A 15,078-nucleotide genomic window follows, 5' to 3' on the forward strand; every position below is an offset into this window, starting at 1 on the left:
TTTATGTTCACATGGCATGCTGGGAAGTGCCAGGGCCCTGGTCTGGAATGTTGGCCCAATATTCCTGGAAGATCAGAGCTGGAGTTTAAAGAAAGCTAAGGACGTGTACATACAGATGCAGATAGTTTGAGGCACTTTGGAAGTTTAAGGACAGGCTAACTGAACTGTTGTGTCAACACTGCCTGCAAAATTAACCTGTCCCTCTGCAAAGTTTTGCAGCAATTTCTACTCTATTCAGAGACTAGTTTGTGGACTGGGGAATGGAAAGTCAAGTCCCTTCTGTTACTAAGAGAAATAACCATAGATTTTTATGGTTTTGTGCATGCTTTTCTATAAATTTAATAAGTCTTTTTGCCCCTTATGCCACTTTTTCTTTGGGTTTTACAGATTAATTGAATGTCAGGTGAAACAGCATGTCTTCACTTCTTTATGGTATGCTGAATACCTTTGGTCTTGTTTTTAGTAAAGAGCAATATTCCTCATTCTTAAGATTCTCACCTTTATTACTTTGTAAGACTTTATCATATACTCATGTACTTTCTTCCTGGTTTTGACTAGCCGAAGTGTGCAACTGCATAGACTGAAAACCTCATCTTCTCCCTCAGCTCTTGGGGAAATATCTCCTTATTATGCTAATGTCTTCTACAATTCTTTGCATATCTACATGAATGTAAGAAACATTTTGATTTACTTGTGTAGAGGGACCCAGTTCCCACATTATATATTTGATTGAACATTATTTTACATTTTCCAGGGGAAGAGGAAAAATTTACATGTATTTTAATTTTTAAATAAAATTGTGAGATGACTATTCAGAAGTAATAAAACCAGCTACAAATATTGCCAAGTTCCCATTTATTTTCATAATGATGAGAAAAGTATTATTTTATAGATAAAGCTATTCCATTTTAACTTTGCCAGTATAAATAGTTATTTGAATATTAATTATTCTCTAGGACGCCTTGAACATCTCCTAGGGACTGAAAAATGTCCCTCTCCTTTAGATATAAGAAAATTCCCTCTTTGTAGCATATATAGCCTGATTCAAAGCAAAAGGAAAGGCTTCTATGGACTTAATGTGTGGTTACGATCATAATGCCCAAATCAGACTACTTAAAATCTACCCTGGCAACAGGACAAGAAAATCTGACACTTACTTCATTTCAGATTCCCTATTTTTGGTGTTATCTGGATGATTACACAAACAAGGCTTTTGAGACGCTCCGGTTCCTCTCTTTGTAGTTACAGCTCAGAGAATTTAGAGGCGTGGGACTGAACTGAAAATATGTGGGGTATTCCTAGAGCTGCCAGTAATAGGTAACCCATGGAATGGGCCTTTCCTTTGTTTTCTTCAGACTCCTGTGACTGTCTTTAATAAGGGAGGAAAGGGAAAATTTAGAAAAAGCCTTTTTTTCAGATAAGCCCTTACTCTGGAAGGCTTCTATTTAATCATTGCCCTTGGTTAATGAAACAATTCCCTATTGTGTTGCACCTTTAGGCAGCCACATAAAGAATTTGCCCTGTGAGGAAAAAAAATATTTACATCTAACATATACCTGTTAAATTAACTGCAGAAAGCCCAGGGCCATGGTGGGCTGGGGCAGTGCACAGGACTCCCCAGCTGCCCTGGGACCTTCACCCACCAGCACCAGCCTTTGGGGAGCAATGGGTTCTCTTTCCCTTGCTCAGCTCCCATATTGGAGGAGGGGGGAAAAAAAATTCCTTCCTAAACTTTATTCCAAATCTCTCATTCCCAGACTGTTCCAGTGAACAGGAACCATGGTGTGCATTCATTTCCCTTCTGGCAAAGCCAGTTTAAAATCATAACAAAAAAGGTCCTGGAACAGTGCAGTACGAAGCCAGCCTTTCATGTTGGCTGCCTCGCTTGTTCTCTGCCAGGCCACAGTTTAGACGTTTTCGAAGGGCAGTGAGTCTTGCAAAGGCTTTCATGCAAATAGCTCATTTACTTAAAAATCCAGAGGAAGCAGAGGGTCTACAGCAGTCTTCTTCCCTTCCTCTTCCCCTTGCTCGTCCAACACCTTGTAAAGAAGTGCCGAGGTACTGAGAAGGCAGGCTATTATGCACTGGGAACTGGTGTGGCAACTGGTGTTTGAACCTCATTAACGCATGTGTTTAAGCTGCACGACTTGACCTGAACTGGCTGGAACTTCCCAGGGAAAGTTTTGTGTGTGTGTGTGTGTGTGTGTGTGTGTGTGTGTGTGTGTGTCTGTGTCTGTGTGTGTGAGTGTGTGTGTGTCTCTTTAGCGACTTACACACCGGAGCAAAACCCCTTCTTTGCCACTTGCTGCCTGCTGCCCTGAGGGTGGCAAGTCTGAAAGTTTAGCAAGTTGTGTGCACAACTTCACATCACAGAAGCAAGTGCGTTTTCTCTCCCTCCCCTTTCTTTTTCCTGCTCCCAAACGCCTCCTTCAAGTTCGCAGCTGGGCAGGACTCCAAAGGTGCAGCAGCAGCAACAAGCTGGAGTTCAAAGTTAGCAGTAAATTGCACAACTTCCAGCTCATCGCTACGCTCGGTGACTCTTAGCAAGCTGGAAGGATCGCAGGGAAAAAAATAGGGGAGAAGGGAACACCCTCGAATTGTTTTGGGATCGCTGATGTTATGCTGCTGGGATCATGGCTCCTTTTGGAAGGAATTTATTAAAAACTCGGCATAAAAACAGGTAAAATGAGTGGGGGTGTGGAGGGAAAGGGTGGGCGATATGGGATAATTATTTTATACTTTTTGTTTGGTTCTGGGGGCAGGATGTGTAATCCGGACCATGCCGCTCCTGGCACCTGGAACTTCAGGGCTCCCGTGCGAGCGGGAGCCGGGCCGGGGGGAGCGGAGCGGAGCGGAGGGGGCCGGCATGTGCAGAGAGAAGGGGCTCTTTCCCTTGCCTCCCTGCCCTGGACCTGTCATTACCCTCCGCGCTCTGGCTCTTTTGACTGCTGGACAGTATTTTCCGTGAGTGGAAGGTAGCTCTTCCGGACTTGGAACCTGCCCCGTTCTAAGCCGAGGCGAACCCTGGCAGCCCACTGTGCTAACAAGGTGGGACTCCCCGGGCCGGCAGGACGGGCTGCAAATCTGAGCGCGTCCCGGCGGCGGCCGCGGGAACCCGGAGCCCTTCACCCGTCCCGGCACAAAACTCCCCGAGTTTCTCACGGGAGGGCCAGGGCTGCGGGCCCTTCGCTTAGCCCCGCTCCCCTGGGAGGTAGAGCGGGTCTGCAAGCCCTTCGGATCAACCCCGTGCCTTATGCTGTCCACTGGCTGTGAGCCTGGGAGGTAGGAGAGCATCGAGCTCTCAGACTGGGGAGGGGGGATGCTTTTTTTGTGTAGCTTTTAGTCCGGGGTGGACTTGTACTGCATATGGTTTTTTTGCCTTGAGAATCCTTCAGGGGGACAGCCGCGGTCCGTGGCTTTCCTGCCGCGGAGTCTGTGCATGGGGACTTCGCCCCGCACGCTGTGCGTGCTCCCACATGCCCCGCACATCGCTGCGAGACGGGGAAAAAGGGTTATGTAACATGCTAGGTGCTAGGATGGCATTGGATTTTTTAAGAGTAAATGTGCTTGGAGTGGAGTAAATCTCCTTGGACCTTGTGGAATGTACAGAGGCCAAGTCCATCTAGCTAAAGCTGAACAGAAACCGATCACTGAAATTTTGCCTCAGTGAGAAATTAAAAAATCATTTGTAATCTCTACCCTATTTTGAGTGGTGTTCCTCGCTGAAATTTAGTTTGTATTTAAAGGTATGCAAGTGAAAGGCTCTTCCAGGGGAATATAATTGAACTCCTAAAGTCTTGTAAAAATGCCCCATTTCTTGTCTGGGATTTGCTTTTGGTTTTCACATTTGATACACTGAAGATTATTCATGGGGGATTGTATTTTTTTGGATCATGTGAAAATACTAATTTAGCATATTATAAATCAAAAAGACTGTAACAGGCAATGTTTAAAAAATAGGGTACTGCTTTAGAATTATTAATATTGTAGGTTCCAGTTTAAACAGCGTGTTTTGCTAATGTGTCTGAAAACAGTAAAACTCTGATGTACTTCTCATGTGGCCATTTTATGTTTAGAAGATCTGGAAAGGTGGACATGAACTTTTATATGAAATTGCTTTTACATGAAGCAGTAAATTTGTTACTCTTAAAATACAAGTTTTGCTACTGCCATTACTTACCTGAATAAGCATTAAATCACAAAGCACAGTTCCATGTGCTCAATGGTGCAATTGCTTCTCTTTTGGATATTTACAATATCTTCACACTAATTTTATCAGTCTCACTATGTTTGCTGATGTGACATTTTATTCCTCAGAAAAGAAAGTCAAAATCCAAGGCTTTAAACAGCCAGTAAAAATTAAAATACCAGATAATCCGTTATTGTGAACATCTAGCACTTTCTTCTCATTTCATTCTCCCACCCCCAAACATAAATGAATGGTTTTAATGGTAGAGAGTAGTTGTGGCAATAAGAAGGGGCTGTGTGACCACAGGAATATGTGGGGGAGGAGGTCAAGAACAAAGCAACTACATAATTCTTAAGATGTATTATTATCTATTCAGATATTTAAATTTCTGCATATTTCATGTTCGCTTTGGCATTGAATTTTGAGAATTACACTTTACTTAGGCAGTTAGTAAAACGGTTTGCAGAGCTAGATAATAATGCTTTTTCACTGTAATTGTATCATAGTGAAGTATTTTGAAACCTTGAAGTGAGCTTAAAGTCCTGCTCTGTGTTTAGGGCAGTAGTTGGGGAGTTGGAATTTGTGGCTCACTGCCTTTTCTTAGTTTAGCTACCTGTAAAGAGGGACCAAAAAGGGACACACACAAACATCAGTCTTTAATCTGGTGCCACTTTTGCATTAGGTCTTGTGCTCATCAACCTTTCTGAGAAACGTAAGTTTTTTCCCTCTTCTGTGCAAGTTTTCAATGACCATTTGCTACATGCAAATATAACTCTTGAAAATTATAAAATAAGCAAATGAGGACTACAGTCTGTGTTTACATGAGGACATAAAGCTAAGTTGAGGAAACAAAGGTGGGTGGAAGAAGTGCCAGAGGAAAATGAAGGCGTTACAGTCATTTGCTCAGATAACAAGATGACACAACTGTAATTAGTGCTTGTCTTGCAGCATTGCCTAGAGGTCCCAGATTGGGGCCCTGTTTCATAGTAGGCTTTTCACATCCAGATTATACATTGTTAGTCTCTACCCCTAAGACCCCAGAGTTCAAACAAGTTTATTCTGAGTCTGTGTTTCTGAGGTATTCTTGCAAGAGGCAAGGGATGTTGGCCTTGATGCCATGAGCCTTTATGGAAGGAAACAGATGAAACATCAGGAAGACAAAACTTATGCTGAACTACTATTAGTCTTTGAACGCTCTTCAGTCTCTTGGACTACAGAAATCTCACTCATGCAGAGACAGCACAAGGCCTAGCTAGCCACTGTAAGCCCTGGTTTGATTTCAGGGGAACAGCCGCTAGCACTTTGGCTCCAACATGTTTCTTGTCCAGAAATACAATGATTGATGTCTTGATATCTTTTGCAAGAGCTATAAGTAGCATAGTCCCCAGTGTGTATGTGTGTGTGACTCTGTCTCCAGAACAATACTTCCAAGATGCCCCACCCACCTACAAACCCAAATGTTAGAAGCCGGGAGGGCCTGTGCTCTCTAAGGCAACAATGGAAAAAGGAGTTTCCTGCAGGACTGAGGCTCTGCAATATGAATAAACTTAAGGGGATGTATTTTTATGCAAATCTCTTAAAGATGCCATTCTTTGAGAGTGTGAGAGGAATGTTCAGCTCACATCATACTTCAGGAGTGTGGTGGTGGCAGGAAATGCTTAGCTGAAGGTGGAGGAGGAGAAAAGGCACTGAGTTCTTTGCACATAAGGTCTAGTACTGATCTAACAGAGTGCTCTGCACAGAGTCAGAACAGCTCCCTATCCAAATATGAGAAACAAATACAGAACATACTTTCAGTGTTTATGTACCACTTCCTTGGATTTTGCACATAAACCTTAGTCAAGCTTGTTGAAGCTGTGCTGTTCCGTGCACCTTGTAGCCAGGGAAGTAGCAAACTGAAAGACAGAGGGTATGGGTAATCCCATCTTCTTCACATAGCTGTCCTTGATGCTCTAGGGCTGTCCTGTTAGGCACAACACACTGAGAAATACTTTTTGCCTGTGTACTTCATGCTGGTCCTGTGTTTACCACAACCATTTGTATTCTCTGTAGACGTACAGCAATTCTGAACACCATGTACTGTTTCATAATGAAACAGTTGTTACAAATTTATTAATATTTAAATGTATTCATTGGTTTTGCTTTTCATTCCTGAACTTTTCCCCCACCTTTTACTGTTTTTCACCATTTTTACTCAGTGCAATGACAGCATAGTGTTTCTCTACAGGAGGCAAAGATTTAGTTTGCCTGCTCTTCCTTTCTTTAAACAGCTCATCTCTGGGTCAGGGATAGAAAGAAAGACCATGTATCTCCATTCAGTCTTATGGATATAGAGGGAGTTCTTCCTGTCCTGCCAGTCAGAGGCCCTTCCCCAGTGAGAGACACATCCAATTATTCTCTCAGTTTTCATACTACATTGCAGGGTAGTGAATTAGATTAGAGACTTCATCTATCTGATACTGACCTAGCATTTCCATGATCCCTCCCTTCCTCCCTCCCTCCAGTAGTTTCTCATCACATCTAGTTAGCATAGTGATTTGAGTATTCCTCTGAACATCTCATCTGCTCTGCGGTTGAATAGGCTGCTGTGAATTTTAAACCTTGGTGAAGTAAAACTGCAAATGCTCAGCATTGAGGTTTGGACTGGTAAAGCTCTTGGAGATCAGCTGCATGTCTGAATGAACTGTGCGTGACCTGCATTGTAAGTCTCATGGGATCATGTGAGATGTCTTCTTCTCTTGGATGAGCACACCTGGATAAAAGTCTATACGAAGCTATAGAGCTGCTTTTTTGATACAAGACTAGCAGGTATTTGGTATGTATGTTGAAGGGGATATTTAGAATCAGTGGTGCTACCTGTGTTAAATTTTTAGATTTAAAAGATGATGATTGTTCGGTAATGGTAGAATTCATTCTTCTCCACGTATTTTATTTTACCTGGAGTGTGAGATGTATTAGTGAACTATTGAAAAAGTTGTTCCTTTTTGAGCCAAACTTCATAATTTATTTTCTAGCCTAGCTTGTCAGCTTTCTCACAGGGGTCAAAATGTTTGCATACATTTTCTAATAATCTTTGTACATATTTGTTCACTTCACTTTCAGGAAGAGCTTTTGGTCTAGCAAAACACTAACCTTATTTCTAAAGAGTTAATTATCTACTATTCCAAGAGGGCAGGCAGCAATTTAATTCCAAAGGAGTAAATAAAATGAGTAATAGAAGCATGTAATACTACACCATCTAAGGAAAGAGCATGACTTAGGTTAAGTTGAAGCTAATCTGAAACATTAATATAATATAGAGTCAGGCTGAGAGACACATTTCAGACAAAACCTCCATTTTTTTTAGTAAGAAATTAATAAGAGGAAAAATTTTGCTGGTCCGCAGTCATTTCTTATTTTACTGTCAAAAAATTAGCATTTTACATGCACAGAAAAGACTCAGTCACATGGGTAAATGTGTAATTATTCCAACAGAGAGAAGTAATTTTTCAGAGATGGACATTTTTTAAAGTCAATTAACTTTAATAAAAGTCAGTGATATTCACAGAGTAGTACCTCCTGATTGACCTATGCTCAGAAAAACTTCTTGTTTTGTTTGTTTTATACAATTAATAAGAACAATGTAAAACTCTGGTATGAAACATTATTATTTGAAAGCATTAACATCACATACATTGTACAAGCCTTAATTAGTTCATCCAGCTTATATATTTAGTATGTTGATATATCCTCATTAATAGTGACAGAAAGGATGATGTAATACAAAAATTTTGTTTAGGACCACACATTAAGTGAAGTCTACAACTAAAGATGTTGGACATGATGGTATCCAGTCATGTGAATGGGTAACTGGGCCATTATTGTCACTTCTATTATTACTCTTACGTATTATGATACTCTCAAGATGGTGACTTTCTGTCTTCTTCTTCACTGTTTCCATGCCAGCAATTAATCAGGTATCACACAAGTCAAAACAGGTGACAAATGGTTTCAGAATAAACAGAAAGAAAGAGTGACCAACCAAATAGCATTAGAGGGGGAAATAAATCACAAAATTTATTTGTGTAGCAAAGGCCAGAAGCATCCTCTACAACATGTAGGTACTAAACAAGTTCAGTTCAGTGTAATTTTCAGGTTGGTCAAATATTGTATAACAAAAAAATGGCATGCAGAGTTCTCTGAAAAATTCTCTTAGATCAGTTTGCATCTGATTATATTTTTAATCAATTATTCCATGCCTATGTGTTCTATTAGAAAAAATTATTGAGAACAGAATTCAGCGCAGTTTTCATGCAAGTTCTGGTGATGGCATTTTACCTTCCAGGGCTGTAAATTTTCCATGGGCTTACATTATTCTTGCAATAAAAATAAGAAATTTTCATAAATAATTTCTCATGCTTATGTTCAACACATAAATATAAAAGTTAAGAGCACATTAGTGATTTTGGAGGTTGAATTTTTGGGGGAGCCTTGTCTAAAAGAATACTTTTTTGAGCATCTTTCTGGAACTTGACTCAAATAGGCTCCAGAATGAACCACTAGCTTGCATTTTCCTGTTTTGACCTACCCAGAAATGCACTTAAGTTGCAGCTGGTGCAGTAATGATAACGATACCCACTTTGGCTGTAATTGTGGTGTTAATATTTATATGCCTCAGGAAAATAAGTAGGACATGACTGGACAGCATAAAATTTTTAGAAGTGCAGAGTTTGGAAGCCAGTTATTGGGAGAGGTATGAATAAAATCTGAGTTCTTTGTTTCTAATTGATATATAGTCCACTAGAGCTAGCTGCCATACAGGGAAATGAGAATACACTGTGAATTGTTTAGGTTTGATTTCATATAAATGTCTGAGGAATTTTCAACAGTCTAAAATTTTTCATAATGTTAAAAATGGCTTGTGAGGATGGTTGTAGTGTCCCAGAACAAGGAATAAATAAAGAAATGTCACATCGATTTTAGTAAATTTTGAGGTGGGTTTGTGAAGTGAACATAAGAAAAGAAGGTTAACTGAAGAAACTAAACCCCAGAAATTAAAGTTCTTGATGATAATGATAATAAAGTTGTAATGTAATTTTATTTTTAATGCTATGAAGTCCTGATATGGGGAAAAGACAGCAAACTTTAAAGAAAAAATTCCAGCGCATGATTGGCACATCTCTCATGCACTTTATTTATTTATGCCCTTTATTTAAGACAGTTTCTCTTTCACCAAATTTTTCCTATTTAATTCTTACTCCTGTTTGCCTGAGTATGTATTTGCCTCTGTCAGCTTTAAGCACCTAATTTGCAGTTTAGATGGTTGCTAGACATAATTTTTTTGAACATTAGCATTAGAAGAAGCCATGCTACCAGCTCATTTTTTACGTTGTAATCTTGGAAGTGATGTACACCTCTGTTTTCCTGGGCTGTTGTTGCTTTATTATGTTTTTGGGGTTTTTTCCTACATTCATTAGTAAGCTGCAGAATAATGATAGGACAAAAATATATTTATAAAGAGGGTAGATATTTGCTCTGAATAAAATATATAATTTGTCTATTTTAAGAGTCAAAACTGTCAGTCTGATTAAAGTTGCTTTCACCCCCATCTGTTTTCTTTCATTGATGTAAAGAGTTCTGAACTAGCAATTTCCCATCATAATGGCAAATATAATAATCTCTCTTGAAAAGCAGAAGATACTTATTTTTTCCTCCTTTTAATGATGCAAAAAATCAATGCTTAAAATAAATATGCAAAATAATAATAGTCTTATGTTCAAGGACAAAATCAGGTTATGAAAATTCAATAATCTATTAGACCAAACTTTGTTTTGGTCAGGTATAAATATGTTTACCTTACTTTACGGATATATGACCTCAGTGGAATAATGTAGCTGAGTGAAGACTACTAATTTTTAAGAGAGTCTGCCCTTCGGTCTTGAACATGCAATTTGCTTTGTGTTAATAGATTCCATCATCCATGCAGAACACCTTACTTTGCTTTCCCCAACCTCCTTCAAACTCAAAAGGATTATTTCTACAGAGCGTAGTTTCCACTGTGAAAGCACTTTTAAGCTACAGCTTTTTTCAGAGCAACAGTTGGGATACTGTTTTCATGACCTAAAATATACCTCATTTTCCAGAGGAAGTTACCTGGTTCTGCTCACTGATCAAAGAGTGGCTTAGCAATATTTATAAATGCAGGATCTTACCTTGATGTTCAGCTGCTCATGTTTTGGTTGGCTTCATAAATGGTAAACTGATGTTCTGAACTGCTTTTTCCCTTGGATATTACCTGTTGACAGACTTCCTCTGTTCTGATTGCTATGGAACTAAGTATACTTGTTTAACTTGATTATTACCTGTATCTCTCAAGGCCACTTGGTTGTTAGCATCCTGTTTTACTGAAAAGCTCTGTATAAATCCAGTTTTCTAAGAAAGATTTAGGATTAGTATTGACATTCCCAGACTTCTGATACTTTAAGGTTTAGGTAGATACCTAATCATGTTTCTTTACCGCTGAAAGTCAATACAGGTGTCAGACAAAGATCTGAGTTATTTTTGAACTGCAGCTGTGCATGGTCAAAGTACTTGTGCTGACACTCATGTCATTCCTAAGATCCAAGTACACAGGAAAACAGAAATGTCAAGCTCCAGCTTACTCAACCTGAGCCACTGAAAATTTAGGTATCTAGTCATCTAGGTACTCTTTGTAGTTAATGGATAGATCTAAACACTTCTGGAGGGCAATTCATTCAGTCTTAGACAGGCTTTCAGTATAGGATTAGTCACCCTTTTGGAGGAGCCTACTTTATGCCACTGATTACAGAGGAAGGGCAGAAAATTATCTCTGACTGCACATCTACATTTTAAATAGCTTAAGGTAAATGACATGAGCTCCACCCAATCACTTTTCATGGAGCATGCTCAGACTGTAGAGCACCTTATTAACCATCTTCTGCACCATTCATTTTAGAAATTAGAAAGGGAATCATGAATGGAGAGGTGAATTACAGGTGGATAATGTATGATTAAGGGAGAACCACCCTAATAGCATGGATATCTTCCCTGACCCTGCCACAAAATTCCTACCTGATTTTGGGCAAGTCACATAAACCACAGTTTACAGAAGTGGTTACTCAACTGCATGTTCCTCATTTGCTAATTCAGTGTCCTGTAATCTGTTTTGCATAAGGGCTGAGCAAACGAAGCTTATGGATGTCTTGCTTTGCACATCTCTATGGACATCAATTCAGTTAGCCAGAGTGGGAATTTAAATGATTAGATAGCTTTGACCTAAACTTTTGAGCTCTCTGGTTTTTAAAATTGAGGGGTTTTTTTTCCTACAAGAGTATGTGGAGATAAATTCAGTAATGTGTCAGCTTGAGAAACAGCTGAATATCTGATGGTAAAGTTTAGATTTCAAAAAGTGCCTTCTATAAAGGGTGGAACCATACCTAAGAGAAAAGATAGAAAATGCACACATACTGGATGAATATAAGTCATAAAGGCTAGATTTATGAAGGAGACGTTGATGCCTAAGTGTAATTTTAGTCACTTAAGACAAGGTTTCAGAACTTCTGATGTTCACAAAATTACGTTTAAATACTGAGATAGTAACATTTTAACTGGTAGCACTCCTCAGCTGCCTGCGTTCCTACCATCTCTTACACTGGTCCTGAACACCATGCAGTTTGTGCCTCCACACACCTTACCATTATCAAGAAAAATTATGTCTTTCAGCCTTTTTAACTACAAGGTCCTATCCAATAGCCCTGTTCAGAGCATGTGCAACAATACACAAAGTGCAGCCAGGAGCCCTGATGGACAGAACACTCCTGTGATGCCCACACTGGCATCTTCATTGTATAGTCATCAGGAAAGTCTTGTCAAGTTATTCTAAACCGAAAGTCTCTCAGTATTTCGTGTTGAAGCTGTACCATTTTGTGCTGGCTTAAGTTACGGTAAGGAACAGAAAGACAAGGATTTGTGTTGAAGGCTTCAGTGAGAGAAGGGATCAGGCTTTTGGTTGCTGTTGTAATTAATAGTGTGTTTTTTATACAATGAACATCTGAACATGGCCTAGCAGTACCCAAGTCCTGCTGTTTTGTTCAGATTTCTGACTACTTTAGGTCAGTTCCTGCTGAACTTGCTGGTGTCAACAAATCCCATTGTTAGGAGTTAAACTCTTCTGTGGAAATCTAGGTGTCCCAGTGGGCATTATGAATTTCAGCGGCAAGGAAAACACTTCTGTAGATTGCATATCTATGCATCTACATATTACAAAACTGAATACACACCAGACTTCTTTAAAGTCAGAAGCAACAAACAGAATGTGCACATATTATGGAAGAAAGCTAAATACATATATTTCTCCAAACATGCCATCATTGTACTTATTGGCAGAGGGAAGCATGCTTTCACCCAGCTGTCACTGTAGGCAACCATTCAGCTCATGAAGTACCTTGTAAAAATAAAGTGCCTTTTTATCCTCCCTGAGCTATGAAGCCATCTGAATTGCTCATATGTTGAAAGGATCCCTACCTGCAAAGACATTTGGCTATGTGAAATAAAGAAACATCAGATTCAGTTGAATGTTCACTCAGTCTGACTTTCTGTGAACTAATGACAAGTAGTTTGCAGTGGCTTTCTGGTGTCACAGCAGCCTGTTTGGGATAATCACTATTCTGCCATAGATGCATCTCACAAAACTAGCACCACCATTTCTTGGGCCTGCCTTTGTCTTTGTTTGCAGTCAGCTGGCCATGTTTGGCTTCAGCTGTGCCCACTCTAGGTTTTTGGCCCATACCTGCTCTCCCTGTTCATAACAAATCTTGTGCCAGGGGTTACTATCCTGTAAACTGCATCAAACTTTTGAACAATTTCTTCCTAAACTGTTTAATCACATTTAGATGGGTTATCTTAGGTGGTTTAATGAGGCTTTTATCTTTATGACCTAATTTCGTCATGAGTCACTGCAGGTCAGACAAGAAGCTCAGCCCCAGTGGGAGGGTTGTGATGTACAACTGACATGGTTATTAGCCTCTTCAGGTGACCCCAGCTGGAAAGTCGTTATTTGAACACATTATGTCTGTTATAGAATAAGTTTTAGGCTTAAGTCACAATCATTCAAATATTCTAGGATTCACATGGCTTTTTGTGTAAATCACGTGGAATATCTTTCCTCTGCAGACAACTTCCTTCATCTTCTCACAGCTAAAAATTGTGTGAGTGTGCTACTGGACACATTCTCTGTATCTCTCTCTTCTCTACACTTTCATCTTTGCATTAATCTCATAAATTTCCCATTGCTCTTGGTACTCTTTGTGATTTGGCATTAACCTTGCTTCCAGTCAGCAAGTCATCCCTTCTTGCCTTTCCTATCTCTGTTGCTCAGCTGGCTAGAGGTAGTTTTGCAATCTCGTATGCCCTCCTTAGCATATCCATTGCTAGGACAGAGCACAGTGGGTAAGGTTAACAATTTATTTCGTTTGTTCAGTAGCTTCTTCAGAGAGGATGTGGTTATATTTCAGACACCTTATCAGCCTGTGTCTGACTAACTACATATTGAAGCATTCATTGACAGGCCATTTTAGAAAATTACTTGAAAGTATAAGCTGCACTAATCTCCCAGACTGACAATGGACAGTAAAAATGCTTCAGTTTCTTTCAAAAAATTATGTCCACTCTTCTTGTTAGCATAATTATGTGTCTAGTACTCAATTTAGCTCTTTCGAATGAAAATTTATATGAGTACACTTCATCATCTCGTCTTTTTTTCCTTTCAGCTCTTCAGATACTGTAAGTAATGGAATACATTTGTCACTGAATTATCTTTCAAAAAGTTCAAGGGAGAAGTTCGAAGAAAAAAAAGATAAAGAATTGATTGTTAATGAGGTCTTGATAGAAGCCCTTTTGAGGTGATGTTCTTCAAAATGATTTAATGAAAGCAAATGAAATAGTAAAGATCATATAATGTAATTTTCAGAGTAATGTGGTTTACTCTGCAAAATTTATTGCAATACATACAGAAGAAAATTAAAGACCATCCTGTATTTCTCACTTCTGGCAAACTGTAAAGAGATACTTAAACCACATTTTATGATATACAAAAAAGCTGTGTTGACAAATCAGATTCAAAAAAAGTTAAGAAAGGGCGATGACTGCTGTGGTGGCTGAGGAGATCTAAAGGCTTGCTGCTGTACAAAGGGCAGTCCTAAGCCCTGTTTCCAGGCTCCTGGCCATTCTCTGCTATTTCCTTTGCATTGCTACTATTCTTGCCTGACACCATAGAACCCAAATGAATATTTTCCTTTTTTTAATTTACCTTTGCTGTTTTCCTTTTTTTTTTTTAATCTTAATGTTGCTTGTCCGAGTTTGCTTGCTGCAAGTTTATCAAACTGGAAACCCTTTGGTAAGCTACCAGAGATGGCACAAGCAAGGTGATGGAAGTATCAGCTAGACACCAGCTTGCCTAAATTAGTTCTTGATATTTTAAGTCAAACATATTGCTGACCTGTAAGACTAGATTTAGCAGTAAAAATAGTATTTAGGATAATCACTTTCCTAAGGTATTTCTCTTGGAAATAACTCTGTCTGTTTTGGGGATAGGTCTGAGGAGTGTTGAAGTGTTTGAAAACAGAAGATAAAAATACTGATTCCTACAAAGTTCATGAAGTACAGTGTCCAATTTCTGAAATTTGCTACCAGCTGCTACTAGAGCAGTTACAGAAGTATTTACAGTAGGTAGCCAATAGGACCAGACCATAAGGAAAAGAAGAGATGCTTTTCTGAGCCTGGGTTCAGCTTGAGGACTGGCAAAAAGAAACCAAGTCTATCTGGGCTTTCTGTTTATTGTGAATGAGATTAGCATCTGTCTCACGTGGTGCTACCAGAAGCAGAGAAAAGGT

General features: G+C 39.4%; 1 protein-coding gene across 1 annotated transcript in view; it reads left to right on the forward strand.

Annotated features, from left to right (window-relative positions):
• The first annotated feature begins 2,435 nt into the window (after positions 1-2,435).
• The window catches only part of RASSF9 (Ras association domain family member 9), a 28,920-nt gene continuing 16,277 nt past the window's right edge, over positions 2,436-15,078 (forward strand). The window contains exon 1 of the mRNA XM_071552132.1: positions 2,436-2,680. Coding sequence (XP_071408233.1) covers positions 2,634-2,680 — 47 coding nt within the window. The 5' untranslated portion in view covers positions 2,436-2,633. The remainder of the gene's footprint in view (positions 2,681-15,078) is intronic.

The sequence above is a fragment of the Pithys albifrons genome, chromosome 3, assembly GCF_047495875.1.
Source record: "Pithys albifrons albifrons isolate INPA30051 chromosome 3, PitAlb_v1, whole genome shotgun sequence".
NCBI lineage: Eukaryota > Metazoa > Chordata > Aves > Passeriformes > Thamnophilidae > Pithys > Pithys albifrons.